Here is a 21,290-nt window from a genome sequence, read left to right on the forward strand (position 1 = left end):
GACAGAGCCTGAGGCCACGTTTACGCGTACCCGTATTTTTACAAGAACGGATATTTCCCCCTCTACGTTTACAAAAGAAAATCTTCATTGCCACGGACTCACATATACACCTGGTTCAGAGATTCTATGAGCATGCCAAACCTGTAGGGGGCAGTGTAACAAGAAGCATGAAGCCACGATAGCCAATCAGAATCCTGGCGAAAACACCACATCATGAATCGAGTAAGTTGTTTCCTTTTCAGTGATAATGCTGCATGGTTCGTTTATTTTGACCAATAAAGAAGCGGAGCTCCTCCTAAACGTGGCAGTGGAATATATAAGGTAAAACGTTAAAACAAGCACTGCTTTCACTGTATCCATTTTCATGTTTGACGCCAATGACCCTTCCCTTGCATATTGTGATGTAGATCTCTGCCTACTCCTCTTCAGATAAAAACAGAGACAAAGAGTTTTTCTAAATCCCTGCCGTGGCCAGAGATTTGGGAAATCATTGTTTGTGGTGACTCAGAGCTGCATTCATATGTAAATGCAGGGCGCAAATAGAAATATCATAGTTTTTGTAAATGTCCAGGTATGTGTAAACATGGCCACCATGGCCTTACCCCCATCAGAGCGTTTTTCAAAAAGGTGCATTTTCAGTGGCTTTTAGAAACATTGTCATGTAATCAGACACCCAAATTGCAAAAAAAGTTCTGGGTTCTTCACATGACGACTGACATTGATCATAATGCTGAATTTCACCTTTAAAAACATTATTGTGTTTTTTTTACGAGGACGTTTACTGCGGTCAGCTCACGAACTTGCTTTTCATGGGACACCGTTTTGTTCTGTGTCCGGCAGAATTTATTTTCACTTCTTTGTCTTTTTTGTCAATTTAATGAACTACTGGTGTTTTACTGTGCTTTGAAAATCCAATTGAAATGTTGGGCCTCTTGGTTGTGGAAAATAAAACAAATCAAGATCTCTCACGTTGCACATGGGGATTTATCATCAAAATTCCTCCACTTTTCAAATACGCAGCAAGAACGGGGAGTCCAAATATAAAATATAAACACAAGATTTGAGTAGAAAATGAATTGAAACTAGTACAATTATATGTCCATGCATTCATGTTACTTAAGAAATCTTTAAACAAGATTTTTACAATTTGTTTCAAGATTACACCAGAAAATAAAAGGACAAAAAAAGTAAAAGATAGATTTCAAAACAAGCCAAATTGCATATCATGTCTAAAAATAAGATTTAAAATCTTGGCAAGTGCCAAATAATTTGCATAATTTGCATGTTAGGCACAAACATGTCACTCTGTTGTGATCTAACTTTCTTCCACTCGAGTGTTTTGAGTTGGACGGATGGAGTGCCGGTCGCAGCGTGTCACTCCGTTGTTACCTCCGCTGACTGCATCACACATCATTTAAAATACTGCAGAGGAACCACAACAACAAATAAATATGATTTATTGTCTCTTTGATCATGACAATCTTACATTTCAGCTACAAAAAAAAAGAACCAACCTCCAGACGGTAAAGAATTTCTGATTCAACATTTGTTTCTGAAACTCAGCGCTGTGTAAACATAGTGGGGTTTCCAGCTTACACACACACACACACACACACACACACACACACACACACACACACACACACACACACACACACACACACACACACACACACACACACACACACACACACACACACACACACACACACACACACACACACACACACACGGCTATTTTTTTTAAACATATTTCCAGCTAACAACAGTAGTTTTCAACACATCAGTAGTCTATCAACATTTCTTCAGTACGAAATTCAACCCTGACAGAACTGAGACACTTTTAACATAATTTTATTTTTTTTCACCATTTCAAAGGCTCACAAGTTTGCATTGTTTCACTTTGTTTAAGGGTGAAGGCAGGTATGCTTCATGTGAACAGTTCATTTTCTCCATCGATATCAAACTCGAGGGTTTCCTGCAGAACCGGCTTCAACATGACGACTGAAAGAGCCAGTGGTGGGCTTCAGGAGCGCGGTGTAACCAACAAGGCCGGTCACGCCACTCAGCTCACAAGAAAAGTGCACGTGTTGGAATCAACACACCAGAGTCGAGTCCGGTCTCAGACTTGGCAGCGGGGGTCTGTCTGCTGGTGGGCTGGTGCCGGAGCCTTTTTAGCTTCAGCGCAGGTGCAGCAGGAGGGAAACAGCGGACCGAAGAGGCGGCCGAGACCTTTGCGGAAGACACTATTGGAGAGGCTGTAGATGAGACAGTTGCAGAAGCTGTTGCTAATCGCCAACCATGTGGTGAGAAAGGAAGCCACCTTATGGTGGTAGAGCCCGGCGCTCTCCAGGAGGAAGTAGAGGATGTACGGCATCCACAGCACGTAGAAGACGCTGGTGATGCGGAACAGCACCATCGCGTAGCGTTTGTCCGGGCAGCCCTCGCACCGCTCGGCACCCCGCTCGCTTTTATCACCGTCCAACTGCGAGCTGAAGCGGGCGTGGCGCTGGGTGATCGCCCGGGTGTGCTGCCGGCAGATCTTGAAAATACTCCCGTAGGTGAAGCAGACAGTGAGGGCTGCCGGCGCGTAGAGCACCATCACGATGAAGGTACTGAATCCCGGCCTGGTCTTCCAGGACTCTGCGCACCACTGAAACGTGTCCCCGTGGTAGCCGGGCTTCCCCCAACCGAAAAACGATGGCAGGAAAATGAGAGCGGAGTACATCCAGATGAGGACGATGCACACCCTGAGCCGGCACGACGTCACCAGCCTCGAATAGGACAGCGGTCGGGTGATGGCGATGTAACGGTCCACGCTGATGCATGCCAGCGACGCCATGGAGACGCTCTTCAGCACAGAAATCATGTATCCAAACACCTTGCAGGTGAGCTCCTCCTGAAGGCCTCGGAGGTAGTGCAGCAGCGACAGCGAGGGCACCAGGCAGCTGACGCCCACCAGCAGGTCTGCGTAGGCCATGGTCTGAATGAAGTGGCTGGTGGTGTGGTGATGCAGCAGAGGGGCGCAATGGAAGACGGAGATCACCACCAGGTTTCCCGCAATGATTAGCACCGTGAGGAAGAGGATGACCACCACCTCCAGAACGCAGGTGTTCAGACTGGAGGAATAACCCACGGTGCCCAGCAGGCAGAACGGGGGAGAGCCGCTTTGGTTCACATCAGAGGAAGAGTTCATGTTTGGATTGAGGAGGGAGAGGAAAGGTTTGCTTTCAGCTCAACACAGCCATCCCCCTGTCATCCACGTCTCTTCTCCTTACCCCGAGGCTGCATGCTCCATCTACTGCTCCCAAAACAAAGCATGCGTCCTGTTCCTCTTAAATCAGCATCTTTTCTCCCTCAGTAGGCAGGGAGCTTGTCCTTAAAGCAACAGTAATCCATAGATCCATGCTGATTGCAGCCAGGCTCTGCTGCTTAAATATGTGTATGTGTGCAATCCCACAAGGCAAAAGAAAATCAGCGGCATAGAAAAGTGCAATGCCAGTGTGATGTTTCAGCGAGCGGCGGAGCTGCAGCCCGTCCCGCTGCTCGCCCCGACTAGAGATCCTGAGGTAAGCACTCTGCTGGAGCCTGCAGCCACCCTGCCGTCATTCTCCCAAAGTCACAGTGAGGAGGACAAAACACTGAAGGCTGGCTCAGCACACACAACGAGGACCATAAAGACACAGCTGAAGCTCCGTCCGCACTGTGAAACACTCAGCAGCTCCAGAACGAACAGTCCGGTAAGGAGGACGGTCACGGATGGAGAGAGGAGAGACTCCAAATCCTCTTCTGTGAGGGCGAGAGGCGTGGCTTCGAGAGAGAGAGAGAGAGAGAGAGAGAGAGAGAGAGAGAGAGAGGGGCGCTTGTGTTGACTCCTCAACACGAGTGTCTATGAATGAATGAATGAATGAATGAACGGTCAAATTCAGGCCTGCATGCAAGTTGGAGTGATCTTGTCACAGAGACACACAGTCACACACACATACAGCATATCAACTGTCACCAACTAACCTCAAACAAGTTTTCTCGGGAAAACCCACAAAAACCCAGAACTTGCAAACATCACTCAGGGAGTTCTGGCCCAGAGTTAAAAAAACCCCAACCCTAACCCTAACCCTAACCCTAACCCTAACCATGATAGCATTGCTATAAGACAAGAGTGTTAACCGCTGTTCCAGCATGCAGCCTTTATCTTCATATCTAAGGTTAGAACTGTCACACAGATGGTTTTTGTTCCAACCATAAACAGGTTTGAAAACTCACGCCACTTCATACCATCACAAGATTTAATTGAGAAGCTGCTTTTGATGAAGCTTTCCCTGTCGTTACACTCCAGTCTCGGTGTTACTGGAGCGCGACATGAGGTGCCATCACTCCATTTGTCCAAACTGCCGCAACAAACCAGAAACTGCTTTTCAGACGTATTCTTTACCTTCACATCTCAGTCTTTGGGTTCAAGACAGTTATTGTGACAACAGACCACAGGAGAGACACAGAATGTTACTGACAAGAGGAATCAAATGAAAAATAAAACAACAATATCAGCATGTTAACTAAAAGAAAAAGAAAAATATTCAAACTAGCACATATGCTGCTTTACATGTTTGTGCATCTCCTCTTGATCTTATAACAGTATTTAAAAGAAAAACTGTTCATTGATCAATATCGATATTATAAGGGAGAACAATGAGTGGATTTATTCACTTCTGACAAAAGACAAATGTGTCAAGTAATTAGCTAAATGCTATTTTTAGGCTCTAATTGTCATATTCTACATCATGTGAATGTTAAAATTTGATATAAAAAAAAATTCAGAGTGTGGACCTGGGGGATGATACACTTCCACCAATAGAACTGGCTTCTGTAGTTTCTTCAGTATTTTTTATAAAGCTCAGTGAGACCTTTATAGGTCAATACCTATTCGCCATTAACATCATATGTATTCGTCCTGTGCAAGGTTGATCTGTTCAGATGAAAGCAGCTGGGATCAACTCTAATTTGGAATCTATTGATTTAACAGATGAATGGAAACAGACCTCTGTACATTACCAGGCATTTCCAACATGATAATCGTGCAAAACCATATTGAAGACGAACATACAAATTTCAATATGTGGATTTAATCTCAAAATGATCCCATCAGGTGGATCGGTTGACCTAAAATACATCTGGCATTTTTGTAACTGTCATGGGTTCCTGCAGTATGACTCCCACACTGCTTCGTCTTTTGTTTTTAATGGCTAAAAATAGAAAAGAAAATCCAAAGCACAGGTCCTGTGCTGCCCTGCGTCACTACCAAATAGTGTCGTCTGCTGATTTACCACATCAGACAGGAGCATGTTGTGTGATATTTAGCTGAGAGGGAACCGGAGGGGTCACAGCAGGAACGTCTTTCCCTTCTAGGCTGCTGGTTGGAGACAGAGCTACTATTCAGACGCCGTCTGTTTTTGTTTTTTTGAACACACGGTGAGCACTGAGGTGGTCACCAAGGATTCTGTTGTTACATTCCGGGTCAGAGGTCAGAGGCGCCACATCTGTCCGACTTTTGTGAACGATTGCTGAAAAGACTGCACATACGCTCTTTCGGACACAGCTATCGCCGCCTACAGCGTGTCAGCAGCAGACTCGGAGGGGAAAGACGCCATGTGACTGGATGAGAGCTTGTGATGCTGCTTCAGAGCAGCCTGAGGACTCCGTGGTCTGAGTGTCAGCAGCAACCCATAACAGAGTGATAGCTAAATACACAATTTTTTGATCAACAACACGAAGTTTCTTTTGAACAGTTAAAAAAGAAATCTTTTTATACCTTTTTTTTGGGGGGGGGAAATTGTAGTTACATCTGAACATGCCTCACAGAAAATGAGGTTTTGTATGTACCATCCATCCATCCATCCATCCATCCATCTTCTCCCGCTTATCCGTTTCCGTGTCGCGGGGGGTGGCAGTCTGAGCAATGTCACCCAGATCACATTGCACCGATTAAGAACCTTTCCTGCGGGTGGTGAGCCCACGGGAAACCATACATCATGACCATCTCTAATTTATAATACAACAGAGGAAAAAGTGCAGAACAGATGTATTTATTGAGTTTTCTCTGGTGCTTCATGAGAACAAGGTGCCTTCTGTGGTTTCATTGTTCTTAAAGGAGTCATCAGCTGGTATTCTCACATATCCCATGTTCCTTAAGTTGTCTTTAAATCAATTCTTAAAATGTGTTGGTCCAAATGAAAATTTAATATAGAGCTCGTTCTGACCCTTTTTCAAACTGTTACTTCCTCTCGCGTGAGTACATGCGAGATTTTGAGGAGTACTGACGTTAGGCGCGTGTTGATTGGCAGCAGGAATTGTACACCATGGCGATAGCATAGTGATAGCCTTAGCAGTCCTTTCTTCATTTAAAAAAAAAAAAACACAACTAAAAAAAATATATATTGTGTAGCCGTCTACAAATATCCATGCCGCAGAGCAACACAACCCAGAGATTTGAAATTAAATACATGGTCATTTGTAAATCACATGATTCTCAAAGTTTATTCTAGTCATATCAGCGGCTAGCATTTAGCCGCTAGAGGCTATAGGGTAACCACTGAATTTAACAGAGGTGGGTTCACTCCTGCGTTGACGACAACACTTGTGCACCCCCTTGTGGGCAAATCTGGTTTGAACAAAGAGCCTAAAAAAAAATAATAAAAAAAACACTTTCCATCTGAGGTCCAACACCAATATATGTTTTAACAAGGAAAAATGGGATTTCCAGGTGATAAGTCCTTCAGGTTTACCTTCCCACTTCTTAATGAAAGCGTCGGAGCCCATCATCTGAAAATGGACAAAAAGTTGCTGCACTTAGGGCAAATAACTTCTCATTGAATCAGGAAAATATGCCAGAGAACATATTCAGGTACAGTCGCCATCCGTGTTCATTCTAAACCCATTCATCTGACAAAAGCTCACTGGGCTGGATCCCAGCTTGGCAGGTGTAACCGCACCCTACGCTTGGGAGGAACATGCAAACTCTACACAGACAAGCCAACAACTGGACTCAAACCGGGGGTCCTCTCACCGTGAGGCCACAGCGCTAAAGACTAAGTGACTCTGAGGCCAAAAAAGAGAAAACATGCAAACTTCACATAGAAAGACCCTCGCCTGGAACGGAGCGTGAGTATTATTTCTGCGATACATTACTAACCACTGATTGTGTCAAACATGTTGATCCACTCTACCGTGTCTTGGACTCAGGGGTGGAAGCTTTCTGCTTCAGAGGATCGTAAGAGAGAAGAAAGAAAAGATCACAGAACACAAACAAACAAACTGATTGGAACCGTCATGTTGCCTGTCAGGACCAGAAACACACAATCGCCACAAACGTGCTCCTCCAACGCTGCTCTTATTACATATTGCACTGACGACATCAGAGTGAAAGGGTCTTTCAATATTTAAATGAGAGCTTATGCAGAAATCATGAGGCAGAGCCACGTGGACACTCGGGAGAGGTGAGAAAATGTGGTGAATACTTTCAGTCTATGTTCACTACTCGTGTTCATACATCATTCATGGTTGCCATAAATTTACTCTGGGGAATGTTTGACCCGTTTTCAGCCGTCCTCTCGTTACACTGCAGCGTGAAGCAAACGAACCTCAACCTGAGGTGAGTTTACCCGTCAGGTGAACTTACAGAGCAGATCTGCTCATTGACATTGTGTCGTCAACTGACACAGACACAATCCACGGAAAACCTGTTCAACACATCCTGAGATGGTTTTCAGGTGAATGTGACTGGAACACAAACCGTCCCTCCAGGAGTTCCTGTTCAATGTCTCCAGAGTTACCAAAGGTTTGGAAGGAAGATCTATGTGGAGGTTTCATGGACTTACCCTTGATCCGGGCCAGAGGGGTTGGTATTCCAGCGAAGATGCTTACTGGGTCCTGTAATCGTTTTCTGGAAGAGGAAGTTTTACCAGACTCAGAGACTTTCTGCAGAACCAGTGTTGTTTTGGCAGCCATTTTGGATTCAGCTTTAGGGTGCTTCCTGAAAAATCCCCCCTTTCTCCTTTCCTATCCACTTTTCCTCAACCTTGACATGGAAAACATGCAGGACTGCGGCTCTCGACGACCAGGGTTCCCCGCCCCCACGGTTAAATGTGGTTGCTGCAAGGAATTGTGGGGCAGCATGATCTCATCTCCTTTGGTAAAGGATGCATCAGTGTTTCTTCGGCTAAAGGAGGTTATAAAGGAAGCATGGCGCCTCCTTTCCTTAGTTATGGAGAATTTGAATGTTCCTTATCATGGCCGCCATATAAACACTTCCGAGGGTTAAGGAAAAGAGACAGGAGGGACGATTCGGATGCATCCTGGACAAAATGTTTATTAGTTTTGTCACATTAATTTTAGTCATTTCTCTCCTTCATAGTTTTAGTTAGTCAAAGTAATGACTTTAATACATTAAAATAGGCCAAGACAGACATAACCAGTTGGAATCCAGATGGACAGGTTGACTCTCTCAACACTTTTGTATAATGACCGGATTCCTAACCAGTTTGATAGTGTTGGCCTAAACTTTCACACATATGAAGATGCAACTATGTTATGCTGTACTTGCGACCTAATAATGATGCTGCTTTAAGCACAGATAAAGTGGTAACAGTGAGGGGAATCAATGTTTATCACTCCAAGACAGGTCAGAAACAAAACTGTCTTTGTGCCTTTATTTCTGAGAACCTATTAAAGTGTACCAGACTCCAGAGGACTTTCTACAGAACCAGCGAGAGAGAGAGAGAGAGCGAGAGCGAGTGTTACAGGCGGTGGCGGTATGCAATAGTGAAACATGGCAATACTGGATACACCAGCTTCCTCCTACAAACCAGAGTCATGCGATTCTGAATTACCTTTACGTGTGCGTTGGACAAGCAGATGTCTTAAAAACAAAACAAAAAAAAAAAAAAACCACAACTGTCCTAAGCATCTCTATTCCCACATGGAGGAGTTGAGGGTTCAGGACAGCGAGTCTGAATATTCATGGTTAAAGTGCACCGAATAAAGTTGAAAGCAGCTGTGAAAGAGCCACAGTTCAGCTGCTGATGGAAGATCAGTTCATATGTGACAAATATAATTTCAATGGACTAAAAACAAACATCACAGATCTCATCTGTCCTGCGATTCCCATCAAGTTACAAATGGCTGAAGCAGCTTCCACAATGGACAGGCGCATTTTCTCAACATATCTTGAAGGATTTACCGTATCTGGAATCAATGCTAAACTTTATTCTTCCACGTCATCGTAATTAAAGGCAGACCAGTAATCTTTGAATACAGACAGCAGCTTGAAAAAAAGAAGAAAAAAAAAAAAAAAAGGCACCAGCTGTGTTTTGCTTTGTATTTTTATTGCCATAGTGAGAATTTCCTGTTCGCTCAGTGAAAGTTGAAGGAGTCCCGTCACAGCTCTCAGTCATCACTTCCCTGATTGAAGGAGGTGGTGGGAGTGAAGCCTCTGTAGTGACCCTGTGGGCTGGGATACTCCTCCCTGATCCTCCGCACGCAGCAGCTGGGGACGACGGCGTTGGCCTCCGCAGGCAGGGCGCCGAACCTCCAGCTGATGTACTGTCCGTAGGCGCAGTGCCGCAGGGAGGCCGTATGAGCCCCGTCGCCCCGAAAGGACAGGGGTTCCTGGTACAGGAGCACGGCCTCCAGCAGGGGGCGCTGCACCACCAGCTGCTCAAACACAGGGGAGGAGGTGATACAGGCCCCGTCGGTCCTCCTGCAGCACAGCTCCTCGTGGGGCTGAGCACACCGAGCGCAGCAGCCGCATGAGCACCAGGCCGGCCGGACGCCGGGCTTCACGTTCAGCTGGAGGGGCTGCAGGGTGTCGGCGGCGTCCGCACGAGGCTGCAGGAGGCAGAGAGCCGCTCGCATGTGTCCCGTCTCCTCCTGTTGGAAAGAGGACCTTTAGAACTGCGTGCAGCAAAGGAACAAAATATGCACTTTTAATTAAAAAAGATAATCTGATTGCACTCATTGAAGAAATATGTTGCTTATTAAACTCTGATCATGGTGTCCAAATTCTTTTAAAACAACATTCGAGTGCCTTTTCAATCTGGATGAAGTGAAATGGAATATTTTTATTGAGCTGCAGCACTGTAGGACAGCGGTCTGCAAACTGCGGGTCATTGGCCCTTCAGTAGCGGCTCCCTAAAACTTAGAAAAATCATACCTACATAAACATTTTATTGTCTCTCGGCTAAAAAGTGCTTTAAAAAAAAAAATAAAATAAAATAAATAAAATAAGATGGCTAAAATAGTGGGGGGAAAAAAGCAAAAACCAAAAGAAATGGGGAGAAAAAAAAAGGCAATTTTTTTTTTAAAGAAATTAGATTTTTTTGTAACTGCTAAAATGTCCCCAAAATTTTTAGAAAAAAAAGATTAAAATCGGGTTTTAAAAAAAGTGCTGAAAATGTAATGACATGTTTACACACCTAAATTCTAACTGAAACCCCATAATTGCAACATAAGACACAGTTTATGCTCATATATCAAACCAAGATGAGGCAGCTTCTAAAGTTTAATATATAAATGATAAACATTTATATATGACATCTACATTACATTTGTGGCTTCAGTTACATTTGATTTTGTGGAAAATGACAAAAACGGCTCTTTTGGTCAGAAAGGTTGCAGACCTCTGATGTAGGGAGTGGAGGGATCACCACATCCCAAACATCTTCTGTACACCTGACCACTTCACATTTCATTCCATCAAACTCAATAAAAGTGTTTTTAAAGCTTCTCCACCTCCTCCCCTCAGGGTTTACCTTCCGTGGCTGAACAGAAATCGGTTTGACGTCTTGTAAACTTTTCTTCTTGCTCTTCTTCACCGTTCGTAGGTTGTTCTCGTCGACATAAGACACACACAGGATGCTCTGCAGCACAGACATGTGGAGGCGTTAATGTACCGTCAGCCGGTTGGAAACACTGTCCGGGTCACACAGAACTCATCAAAATGAGATTTCACTCTGGATGTGCGACAGCAGAAGTGGATGATCTGCTGTAGATGGATTTTCTGATCTGAAGCACCGGGGGTCACCTGCTCTTTGTCCGGGACGGACTCCACCTTCCGTTCAGAGTAGTTCTGTCCAACTTCTGCAGAGTAGCAGCTGGTCCCGATGAGCCAGTCCAGCAGCACCGTGGTCTGAAGACAAGAAAGAACGAACCCAGAATCACTGATCTGAAAACCGATTCATTTACATCGGGATGGAAGTCCTCGTCTGCACGTGTTCAGAGATGAATGAAGCAAATATAAAGCGTAATAATGAAATTGGCACACTACATGCCTCAGGATCCGCTCTGTCATTTTTCATGGCCTCTCATTCCTGAGAGCGACACATTCTTTCACTCGTTTGTAGAAGTATTCTGCATGCACAGGTGCTTGATTTCATACACCTGCGGCCATGGGAGTGACTGGAACACCTGAACTGTATGATTTGGAAAGCTGAGCAAATACCTTTGGAAATATAATGAGTCTCCGTCAAGGCACGTGGGGAACGTAACGGAAGAGAGCAGATTGTCTGTTCAGGGGGAGGAGCTAAAGCATGTGGAAGAGTGTGTGGGTGTGTGTGTGTGTGGCAACTCACAATAGCGTAGTAAGACAATGTAGAACCGATGTAGATGATCAGATAAATGAAACTGAACTTTCCAGCCTGTAAAACAGAAAACTAGATGAAAATCTTAGTTGTTTTTTTAAATCACAAAGTTAAAGCTTCAGAAAATCTTGATATAAACTGTGACTATGAGTAAAAGTGTCACCAGGGACACTGGATGAGCTGTGAACTGAAAGTAAAACAGGAAGAGAAGGTTTCTATTGTTGCTTCATCGACCTTCAGTGCCGTGACGAGTGTTCCCAGGTCATTTCTTTCATTTCTGGCACTCGCTTTCTGGAAACGCTCCCGCTTTTCTTCCATGATGCACATATGATGCATGTGTGTATCTTGTTTAATTAAAATCTTTCTGGCCTGATGAAATGTTACTTCCATTAGACTCAGACTCTCCTCATGTTTCAGGCTTTATGTTAACACGTTTTAGTATTACCTTTTCTGTTGCTCGCATGAACCAGAGACATTTGAAACATTTGATGTCTTTGTAAAGTAGATTTTCGGTGCTCAACATTCAACTCCACTGAAGTCCTCGACCTTGAGCAGGAAGCAGAACTCACCTGCCCGAACACAATGACGTCAAACCTGATGCCGAAGGATTTGTAGAGAGTGCGTTGCTCCACGCCGTTCACCAGGTTGTACTTTGCGAACCTGACGAGGAAACGGCACATGGAGCGGAGCGTCGTGGATCGGATCTGTTCAGTGACGCAGCGGCGAGGAGTGAAGCTCTCACCTGAAGTTCAGGCCGGGGTACAGCGTCTTGTTGCTCTGCTTCTCGTCCAGCCTCCTGAAGGAGTAGCGGGGGCGGCAGTGGTACATCAGGTAGTCCAGGTTACAGTCCCACTTGATCTGGATCCCAATGACGCCTCCCTGTGGTTCGACAGGGGAACTGTAAACTCTTGCAGAAGGTTTGTGCCCCATGATAGGTCAGATTTATCATCATTATTGTGACTTCAGCCTTCACAACACACACGCGGTAAAACACAAACAGAACTGAGAAGAAGAGAAAGAACACTGTTATGTGGAAATACAAAGACACCAATTAAAACCTCAAAAGGTACTAATTTCCTCTCATTCAATTATTAATTCATTTGAATGAGACAGTGCACATTAATAAACAAACAACCAGTGCTGTAAATGTACCAGACGTAGCTCAGAGGTAATACTCAAAGTAACCCCAGTAACTTATCAGAAACTAAACTGATTACAGTCCCCTTTGATTCTTCGTGTACGTGTGTGTGTATATGTGTGTTTTTATGTGATGCGAGTTGTATATTTGTGTGTATTTTTATGTGGTGTGTATGCGTATATACAGTATATTTGTGTGTCTGTATGTGATGTAGTGCGTGACTGTGTCTGGTGTAGCGCGCATATATTTGTGTGTGGGTGTGTAGTGTATGTGTGTGTTTTGAATACCTGTGTGTACAGTATATTTGTGTATGTGCGTGTAGTGCATCTGTATGTGGTGTGTGTGTGTGTGTGTGTGTGTGTGTGTGTGTGTGTGTGTGTGTGTGTGTGTGTGTGTGTGTGTGTGTGTGTGTGTGTGTGTGTGTGTGTGTGTGTGTTAAAAGAGAAACCTCCCTTCATGTATTTGAATGTTTCATTCTTGGTAGAGAAAAGTGATTAAAGCCACGTTTCTATTCAACAGGCTGGGTTTGATCCAGCAGAGCTGAACTGAAGAAGCTGGTTTCAGACTTTCTTTCTGGACGAAGGCGCCAAGTGCTTCACAAACCGTCCAGCCTCAGTGATCACAGGCCTCCTCAGGTCACCTCATCGAGACGCACTCAGCAACAGAACACAGTGAACTACCCAGGTTCTCTCCCAGAAACAGGAGAGCTTGTGACGCTGGATGAAGGAAACCAGATTGAGCTCACCTCCACCGCCATGTCGGCGAAGGACTCGCCCGCCTCTCGGATGATGTCTCCCAGTCTGAAGATGGGACACAGCGAGTCGGTTCTCCTCTGGCAGCTCTTCAGGTAGGTGTCGTTCATCCAGGGGAGGATGTTCCTCCTGTGGGATCAATCACAGCTTCCATTGACCGGTCTGGACCCCCGACGAGCTCAACAAGCTGTTGTGATTCCGTTTGTTTCCAAAATCAGTTATCAAGTTATTACTTAACACTCGGGACGACGTCCTCATTAAAACTGTTCAAAGCCAAACCAGCTCATTGACGATTTGGGAAATTTGCATCCACGATTAAAACTATTTGATTATAATTCTATTGCGTTTTGTTCTGGTGTTGAGATCAGCATGCTTTCAGCCTTAACCAGGAGGATGTGAATCAACACAAACTATGAAAGCTGAACTGAACGTGGAATGAAAGGTTAAAACCAAATGACTTTTTTATTTTTATTTTAAACCTTTTATCACAAAACATCAGCGAGTTGATCCACTGAAGAGAAAAGAACAAAGTAATGACACCGTGTGTGTGTGGAGGAGCCAGAGCGAAGTCTCACCGCGTGAAGTTGAAGGCCGGGAAGCGGATGTTGTTTTTGATGAGGACGGTGAAGTTTTCCGCCGCTGCCAGCAGAGCAGGCCTGAGACACAGGAAGCTTCAGTCAGTCTCGCCCAGCGGCGTTCAACCTGCCACTCTGGAGCCACAAAGCGGCTGTTCAGCTCCTCTGTAGCGGCACAATGAAACTTCTATGTGTATAAACATTGTGCTTTAATTTTTATTTCATGTGCACCGCACAGTATTTTTTATTTAAAAAATAAATAAAAAAAGTCCAGCTAAAGCTGACTTTTAGCGTGACTTTGCACAATGGCTAAGAATAGCTAAACGGCTAAAGCAGCCCAAGATGCATAAAGTGGCTAAAATCTTTAAAAATGCCTTAAAAAAAATGCTGGAAATGTCTCCAAATGCAAAAAATACAATAAAAATATGATACATCTAAATTGCAGCTATGACGCATTATGAATACATTATCAGTTTTCAGTATGTGAAGATTCTTTTTAGAGGTTTTGTTTCCCCTTCATTACAGATAATTCATACGTTTTACGTCTCCAGACAAATTTTATTTGGTGGAAAGACTTTGCATTGAAATGGGTTCTAAACTTGGGTTCTAAACTTGGGTTCTAGACAGGGTTCTAGACCCGGTGCCTTAAAGGGTTCATTATTATGCAGAATTCACTTTCTAATGCTTTGAAAACAGTAATATGTGTCCCCCAAACCTGGAATGACGCCTCAGAAGTGAAGAAGGTTTGTCATCTCTCATTCTGGCTTGTTTTAATTTTAAAAAGCGTGCTGCTCCAACAAGCGAATCACACAGACACAGCAGATTCTGAATGCAGCTCGTATGATCCAATATTCAAATGGGATGAAAAATCAAGAAAAAGCTGGATTTGTGCCAAAACAAAAATAGTTTTTGGTCCAATGAGACCATGTGAAAGTGTGGAAAAGCTGCATAATATGACTCCTTTAAACTCAGAACCGGAGCCCGGGTCTCATGATCTTTACCGGATCAAGACACTGGTTTGTTTTAAAAGCTCTGAGCTGGTTAAAATATCATTATGGGGCGTATGATCAGCCATAACAATATGACCAGATGCGGTGTACAGAAAGTACTAATGAAGGTGGTCCAGCAGCCGTGAGGAGCAGCCGCCGTGGATCAGACTGAGTCATCTAACACATCCGACAGATGCTCAATATGGCCGAGATGTGGGGAATCTGCAGGCCAAGCCAACTGGATGTGGTGTTCCTCAACCCCCGGAGGAAGTGACCATCAGGGACTTCTGTTTCCACGAAGTGTGCACATGCTGCGTGTCACAGTAAAATCACCGTCTCTGGCAGTTTTTTTTTTTCCACCATAATATTCCCTAAAGTGCCACGCTGCTCCCATCTTCTTGCCATCCTGGCGCCTTGTGTTCAGAGCTGCAGGTTGGAGAGGGTCTGAGTCGGCTGCCGTTCAACTGCTTCCTTTCACACAGCTGACCGCAGAGTGTGTTTAACGTCAAGTAACAAGCCACGTGACCATGATCAAGGTCTGAACCGAGTCGAGCTACAAAGCTGAAAGACTGTTACCAACTGAGAGACGAGTCCACTTTATGTCCAATAAATAAAAGACTGCATGCGACATGCACAATGTCTCACTTCTCTTCTCCACTTTAACATGAATATAAAGTGAACTACAGCCGTCAGAGTGACTGGAGAACAGGCTGTGGAAACAACAGCCTCAGAGCTGCTCTTTCTTTCCCGAACAATGTTTTCCTGGAAAAGCGTCCCACACAGAGCTGCACAGTCCTCCCACATTCATGCAGAACAACAGGCAGCTGTTTGCTGCTGCGTACTGTTGGTGTCCGTCGTCACGGGAAAAGACACTTTTAAAAAAAGGAGCTGGACTGCTCAGACATCCAGCCTGTCGTCGAACTGCAGATATTCTAATGACGTCTGCGACAATAATGTGAGAAAATGGGGAAGATTCTTCTATTTCCTCCTGGAGAAACACAGAGTTTATTTTCTGATTGTTCAGCAGGTCAGAAGAGCCACAAAAAAAAACTAACGACTTACAAAATATCCAATGTAAAAACTCCCTCGGTCTTCAGGATCAAAGTGGTAAAAGCCTGTTTTTAGACTGAACATTTCACTACAGGTTTGTGATGAGGTTTGGGCAAAACGCTGCAATTCCCACTGACTAAATCAAAACCAGGAGATTTTTACGCTTTACTCAGCCATCCTGCGGCTCAAATGGAGTTCCGAGAGGCTAAAAAGGTACAAACCTTTTTCAAGCTCACTGCCAGATTATCATCACAGGTCCTCATCAGAGAAGAAGTGCATTCTGGGTGACATTTTGCTAAAAAAAGCTGCATGTCTCTCAGCAGAGACGAACCGAACCGGAGTTTTCAGTTACGACATGTTACCGTGGGGGACTTTTCCGGGCTTCGATGGGACACCAGGCAGAAACCTCACAGGTTTTCTTCAAAATGTCAAACTTCACACAGGATCCGGTCTGAACTCCTGCAGGAAGCAGAGAAACACTTCAGGCCGCAAACATCAACAGATGATCAATATATACAGATCATTGTTTATTTCTCATCTGCAATTTCTTCAAATGCACTATATTGCCAAAAGTATTTGTTCGGTTGCCTTCACAAGTATGAACCCGAGTGAAATCCCATTATTAAACCAAAGGACCTAATATGATGTCGGTCCACCCTTTGCAGCTACAACAGCTTCAACTCTTCGAGGAAGGCATTCCATGAGGTTTAGGAGTGTGTTTATGGGAATTTTGGACTATTTGTGAGGTAAAGTAGTGTGTTTATGGGAATTTTGGACTATTTGTGAGGTAAAGTTGGTCACCTCTGCGCACGATGAGCTTCAGCATCCACTGACCACACTTTTCATGGCCAAACCCTTCATGGCTGAGTCGCTGTTGTTCCTCATCACTTCCACTTTTGTTACGAAACAGATGATTGTGTGGAAATTTCCCTACTGGAATTATTACACAGGTGGGATCCTATCACTGCATCACACTGGAATTTACTGAGCTCCTGAGAGCAACACGATCTTTCACTAATGTCTGTACAAATAGTCTTCATGCCGAGGTGCTTGATCTTATACGCCTGTGGCCATGGACGTTATTGAAACACCTAAATGTAATGATTTGGAGAGCTGAGCAAATACTTATGGCAATATAGAGCACCTTCGGTCAGGTCAATGATGAACTCTCTGACCTTTTACACCAAACAACGTGTCACATTCCAAAGCAGCTCACTCTTCACTACGAAATGTGGTCAACATGAAGACACGACTCGTGTGATTAACCCTTTGTGGTGCAGACTCCATGTGAATGAGCAGTGTGCCGAGTGTTTACCGTTACTCTGCTCACTAGAAGCTCCTTTCTGACAGTCCTTATCGCTGACGCAGAGTCTGCCGTTAGAGGGGACCTGGAAGAAAATACTACAGCTCCACACACTTTACCCACCAAAAAACAAAAAACAGAGCAGGTGAGTGATCGTCAGAGCAAACCTCGGGGCATTTTCCCTGCTTCTGCCCCTTCGTCACGAGAACATTGGTCATCACAAAAAAAGAGTTTTTCTCCTGAAATCGGGGGGGAGAAAGATGTATTTAAGTTCTGTGCTTGAACGAATCCAGAAAGCGCTTAGCATCCAGAGGTCCTACCTGACCGGGCCCGCTGTAGTCCACCACATCCCAGACCAGCTCTCCCTCTCCAGGCAGCTGGATCTGAGCTACGCCCTTCACCTTGGTGGTGACGGAGCTCACCACCAGGTCGAACTGCTGGTACTTCCTGTTCCACAGCATCAGGAGGCTGCGGGGACCAGAGGTGAGGTCATATAATAACCTTCAGGTAATACACCATCAGTCTGGACCCTGCAGAACCCCCCCCCCCGGTCAAAGGATCTAGTCTAATAATGTTATAGAAAATCTTTGTACTGATTAATAGAGACATCTTGGTTTTTTAATGACTGAGGAATTCACAGCTGTGCTCTGGTCTCCTTGGTCTGGATACCCTCTGCCCAGTATATTATGGCCTGTTGTTATTCTTCCCAGTGATTAGTCGACGCCTCTGACTCCAGAGGAGTTGCTGTATCGTCTATCTTGCCACCTGCTCCTGTTTACGAAGGAAGCGCCTGTTCCCCAGAGAGGTAAACCAACGCTGAACTGAGGCCTTGGGTGAACGAGATTATCAGGCGTTCAGGGGGAAGAGAAACTTAAGGACGGGCTCGAGGAGATCGGTTGTGTGTCTTGATGAGACTGCATGACTGTGAGGAGATCTCCAACTGTTTGTTTGAATGAACACGCTTGCACCGAGTTCATGTCTGTTCTTCACTCATCCTTCTGAAGCCGAGCATCACCGGGGAAGCAAGGGAACGTCCATGACCGTGTCAAACGACCTCTCAGCAGTTGATTCAGACACTTTAACTCATAGTTGAAGCCGTTTGTGTGTTTCCTGATCTACAGTCTGCATGTGTCACTCTATTCAGAAAAACTTTATATTGTAATATTTCTCTGCGAAGTGTTTTTACAATTTAAGTATTTTCACCATTTTGTAATTTCTTTTGTGCCCCCTGGTGCAAAAACTATCTGCTTTTTTTTGGTCCTTTGAATTATGTTGCTTCTCTTCACGATCACCATGTTTCTCGACAGTTTTCACACACCTGATGTCACAGTATGGATTCAATGCTGATAACAGTATTACTGATTTAAATGAGAAGGTCAGTCTCAATGTTCACTGAAACTCTGATTCCTTCTGAATGAATTACAAACAACTATGATTCTTAATGTGACCGCAAGTTAAAATTTGCTAAAGAGGAGGAACGGGGAGACACGTAGCTCAGTTTGACCTGCAGTGGATCAACGCAGGAACATCACAGCAGAAAAACCTTTAAAAACATTTCAATGGGTTTGGAGGAGTGTCCAGGCCTGATCCTGATCCTGGAGCCTCCAGGACCAGGGGTGGACGGCCTCTTATAGAATCACATTTAATCAAACACTCCATAAATTGAAGAACGTTACACCTTCTTTCATCATGATTCCTGACGCAAAGTCCAGTAAAATGAGCTCCACTTGCAGCATTCAGCACTTTGTTGTTTTTATAAACTCCCTGAACTTCCTTCCTTAATAAGATGATAAGTTTCACGCTGCACAGCCCCACATCTGACCTCTGCTCGGGTGGTTTTAAAATCGTTGTAATCCCCTGTGAATTATTTACAATGGCATACTTTTATTGTCAAATCAAAGTTAATGTTTTCTATTTATTTTTTTTTTTTTCACTCTGCAAAGTCATCCTGCAGGACAGGGCGTGGACCGTGAGCCTTATGTTTCACACACCTGACCAGACGGCTGCTCGATAACGTTACAGAGTTTGGCCGTGTGTGTGTGTGTGTGTGTGCGTGCGTGCGTGCGTGTGTGTGCAGTCACCATATGAAGAGCAGGATGGCTCCGTTCAGGCTCCACTTGAGAGATCCGAGGCGCACACTTTGAATCCGGACCAGTTTGTTGGTTTCATACTGACACAGACCGCAGCACGCCATGACTCCTCTCTCTCTCTCTCTCTCTCTCTCTCTCTCTCTCTCTCTCTGCTCCTTCTGCTCTTCCTCCTCTGCTCTTCCTCCTCTCCTCTCCACTGAGTGACTGAGTGGGAGTCTCTCTGACTCACCTCTTGAATACTCTTCCTGTTTGGGAAGTCACATGGCCAAAGTCCACTTCCTTCATTCATCCAGCTTCATTTTTATTGCTGCGGTACAGCAGCTGCTCACCGAGCGGACACAAACTGGAATAAAGCAAACAAATCTCGAGGGAAAACACAGAGCTGTACTGGCTCTCTCCACTGGGGGGCGACACTGAGCTGTTGAAGTTTATTGGAAGAGACGACAAGTTATTAAAAAAAAAAATCTTCTGTTACAGTGGCTTCCTGAAGTACTGATCCCCATTTACTCTGATCCATGTAAATAAAATCCATGTCAAATAAAAGCCTCAAAGCATCAAATAGAATCCAGTTGTGTGCAATCTAATCTCAGTATACAGTTCTTATTGGCGCTCATGAAGTTTAAGTGATATAATCTGGGATACCCCCTGGAATAATGCATCAAATGAATAATAACAACAACAACACATCAAACCTATATTATGGATTAAATTAACCAGATTTTTTCTTGGCTGAATGGGGCCCATCTAAACTGAGAGACAGAGGAAAAATATAAAAATATAAAGCTTACTGTGTCACTGATATTGGCCCATAGATGTAAATCAGTATGGAAACACATTAAGACTCATCGGTGTTAAATCACAAACCACAATCACCTGTTATCCTATGTCCGCGCCCATGTGACATGATTCAGCCAATGAATGAAGACGAGCATGTTTAAACGAGCCAGAGGCCATCTCCAAACACCTTAGTGTCCCCGTTTCATTATATATAGAATTCCCCTGAGCAATGGAGCTGTCAAGAACCTCCCTGGATGTGGAGGGAGGAGAAAACTGACGAGAGAAGTCTTTGAAGGTGGAAAAAAAATAAAAACATGAGGTGGTCAAACATCTAAAGACCTGAAGGTCAACCTGGAACAGTCTGGGGTCGTGGTTCAGACAAGTCCCATACTTTATGGGCGAAGACCAAGGAAGGCATATAAGTGACAACACACAAATGTCGTTTAGGCCATTCTCACTGCCAAGAAGTGTGAAACCAAATATTAAAGAGGGCTGCCATTATTGCTGCACATACACACTCTTTTTTAAAGGCTTGTCCTGTGCCCACTCCATGTCGAATTAACATATGTGACATCCACAATGTTTCACTTCTCTTCTTCACTTCAACATGAATATAAAGTGAATCATAGCTGTCCGGGGGACAGTCATCACAGGAAAAGACATTTTATAAGGAACTGGACTGCCCAGGCAGGAAATAATGTCATTTGAATCCAGCCTGTATTTGAACAATTTAAATGACAAACTCCTGGTGAGATCTGTGAGAGTAATGTTTGGTAATGTGACTGTGGTGATTTTACTTCACATGAAAGTATTTTTACACTATTTGTGCACGAAAGAAAACAGTAAATGTGCCTGTATAAAAAAACAACAACATTATACCGGGTCAGGGATGTGAAACTGACTGGAGTTGAAATGCCACAAAACTCAATTTAATCTGAAGTAAAAAAAAAGAGAACCTGCAAACAGCAGGCATGTTTTTTAGATCT

General features: G+C 44.3%; 2 protein-coding genes across 2 annotated transcripts; both read right to left on the reverse strand.

The window, feature by feature from the left end:
• Positions 1-1,446: 1,446 nt before the first annotated feature.
• On the reverse strand, positions 1,447-3,708 carry LOC308112442 (putative G-protein coupled receptor 21). The gene has a single exon (XM_080467961.1). The coding sequence runs from the start codon at positions 3,194-3,196 to the stop codon at positions 2,123-2,125; it is 1,074 nt and encodes a 357-aa protein (XP_080324087.1). The 5' UTR covers positions 3,197-3,708; the 3' UTR covers positions 1,447-2,122.
• Positions 3,709-8,339: 4,631 nt separating this feature from the next.
• Positions 8,340-19,882, reverse strand: p2rx7 (purinergic receptor P2X, ligand-gated ion channel, 7). The gene is made up of 13 exons (XM_080466939.1): positions 19,519-19,882; positions 17,758-17,905; positions 17,605-17,676; positions 17,450-17,522; positions 16,497-16,593; positions 14,096-14,176; positions 13,514-13,649; positions 12,373-12,509; positions 12,200-12,290; positions 11,622-11,687; positions 11,075-11,179; positions 10,803-10,910; positions 8,340-9,921 (listed from the first exon to the last, which is right to left on the reverse strand). The coding sequence occupies exons 1-13, from the start codon at positions 19,629-19,631 to the stop codon at positions 9,439-9,441; spliced, it is 1,710 nt and encodes a 569-aa protein (XP_080323065.1). The 5' UTR covers positions 19,632-19,882; the 3' UTR covers positions 8,340-9,438.
• Between the last annotated feature and the right edge of the window lie 1,408 nt (positions 19,883-21,290).

The sequence above is a fragment of the Lipophrys pholis genome (assembly GCF_963383615.2).
Source record: "Lipophrys pholis genome assembly, chromosome: 7".
Classification (NCBI taxonomy): Eukaryota; Metazoa; Chordata; class Actinopteri; order Blenniiformes; family Blenniidae; genus Lipophrys; species Lipophrys pholis.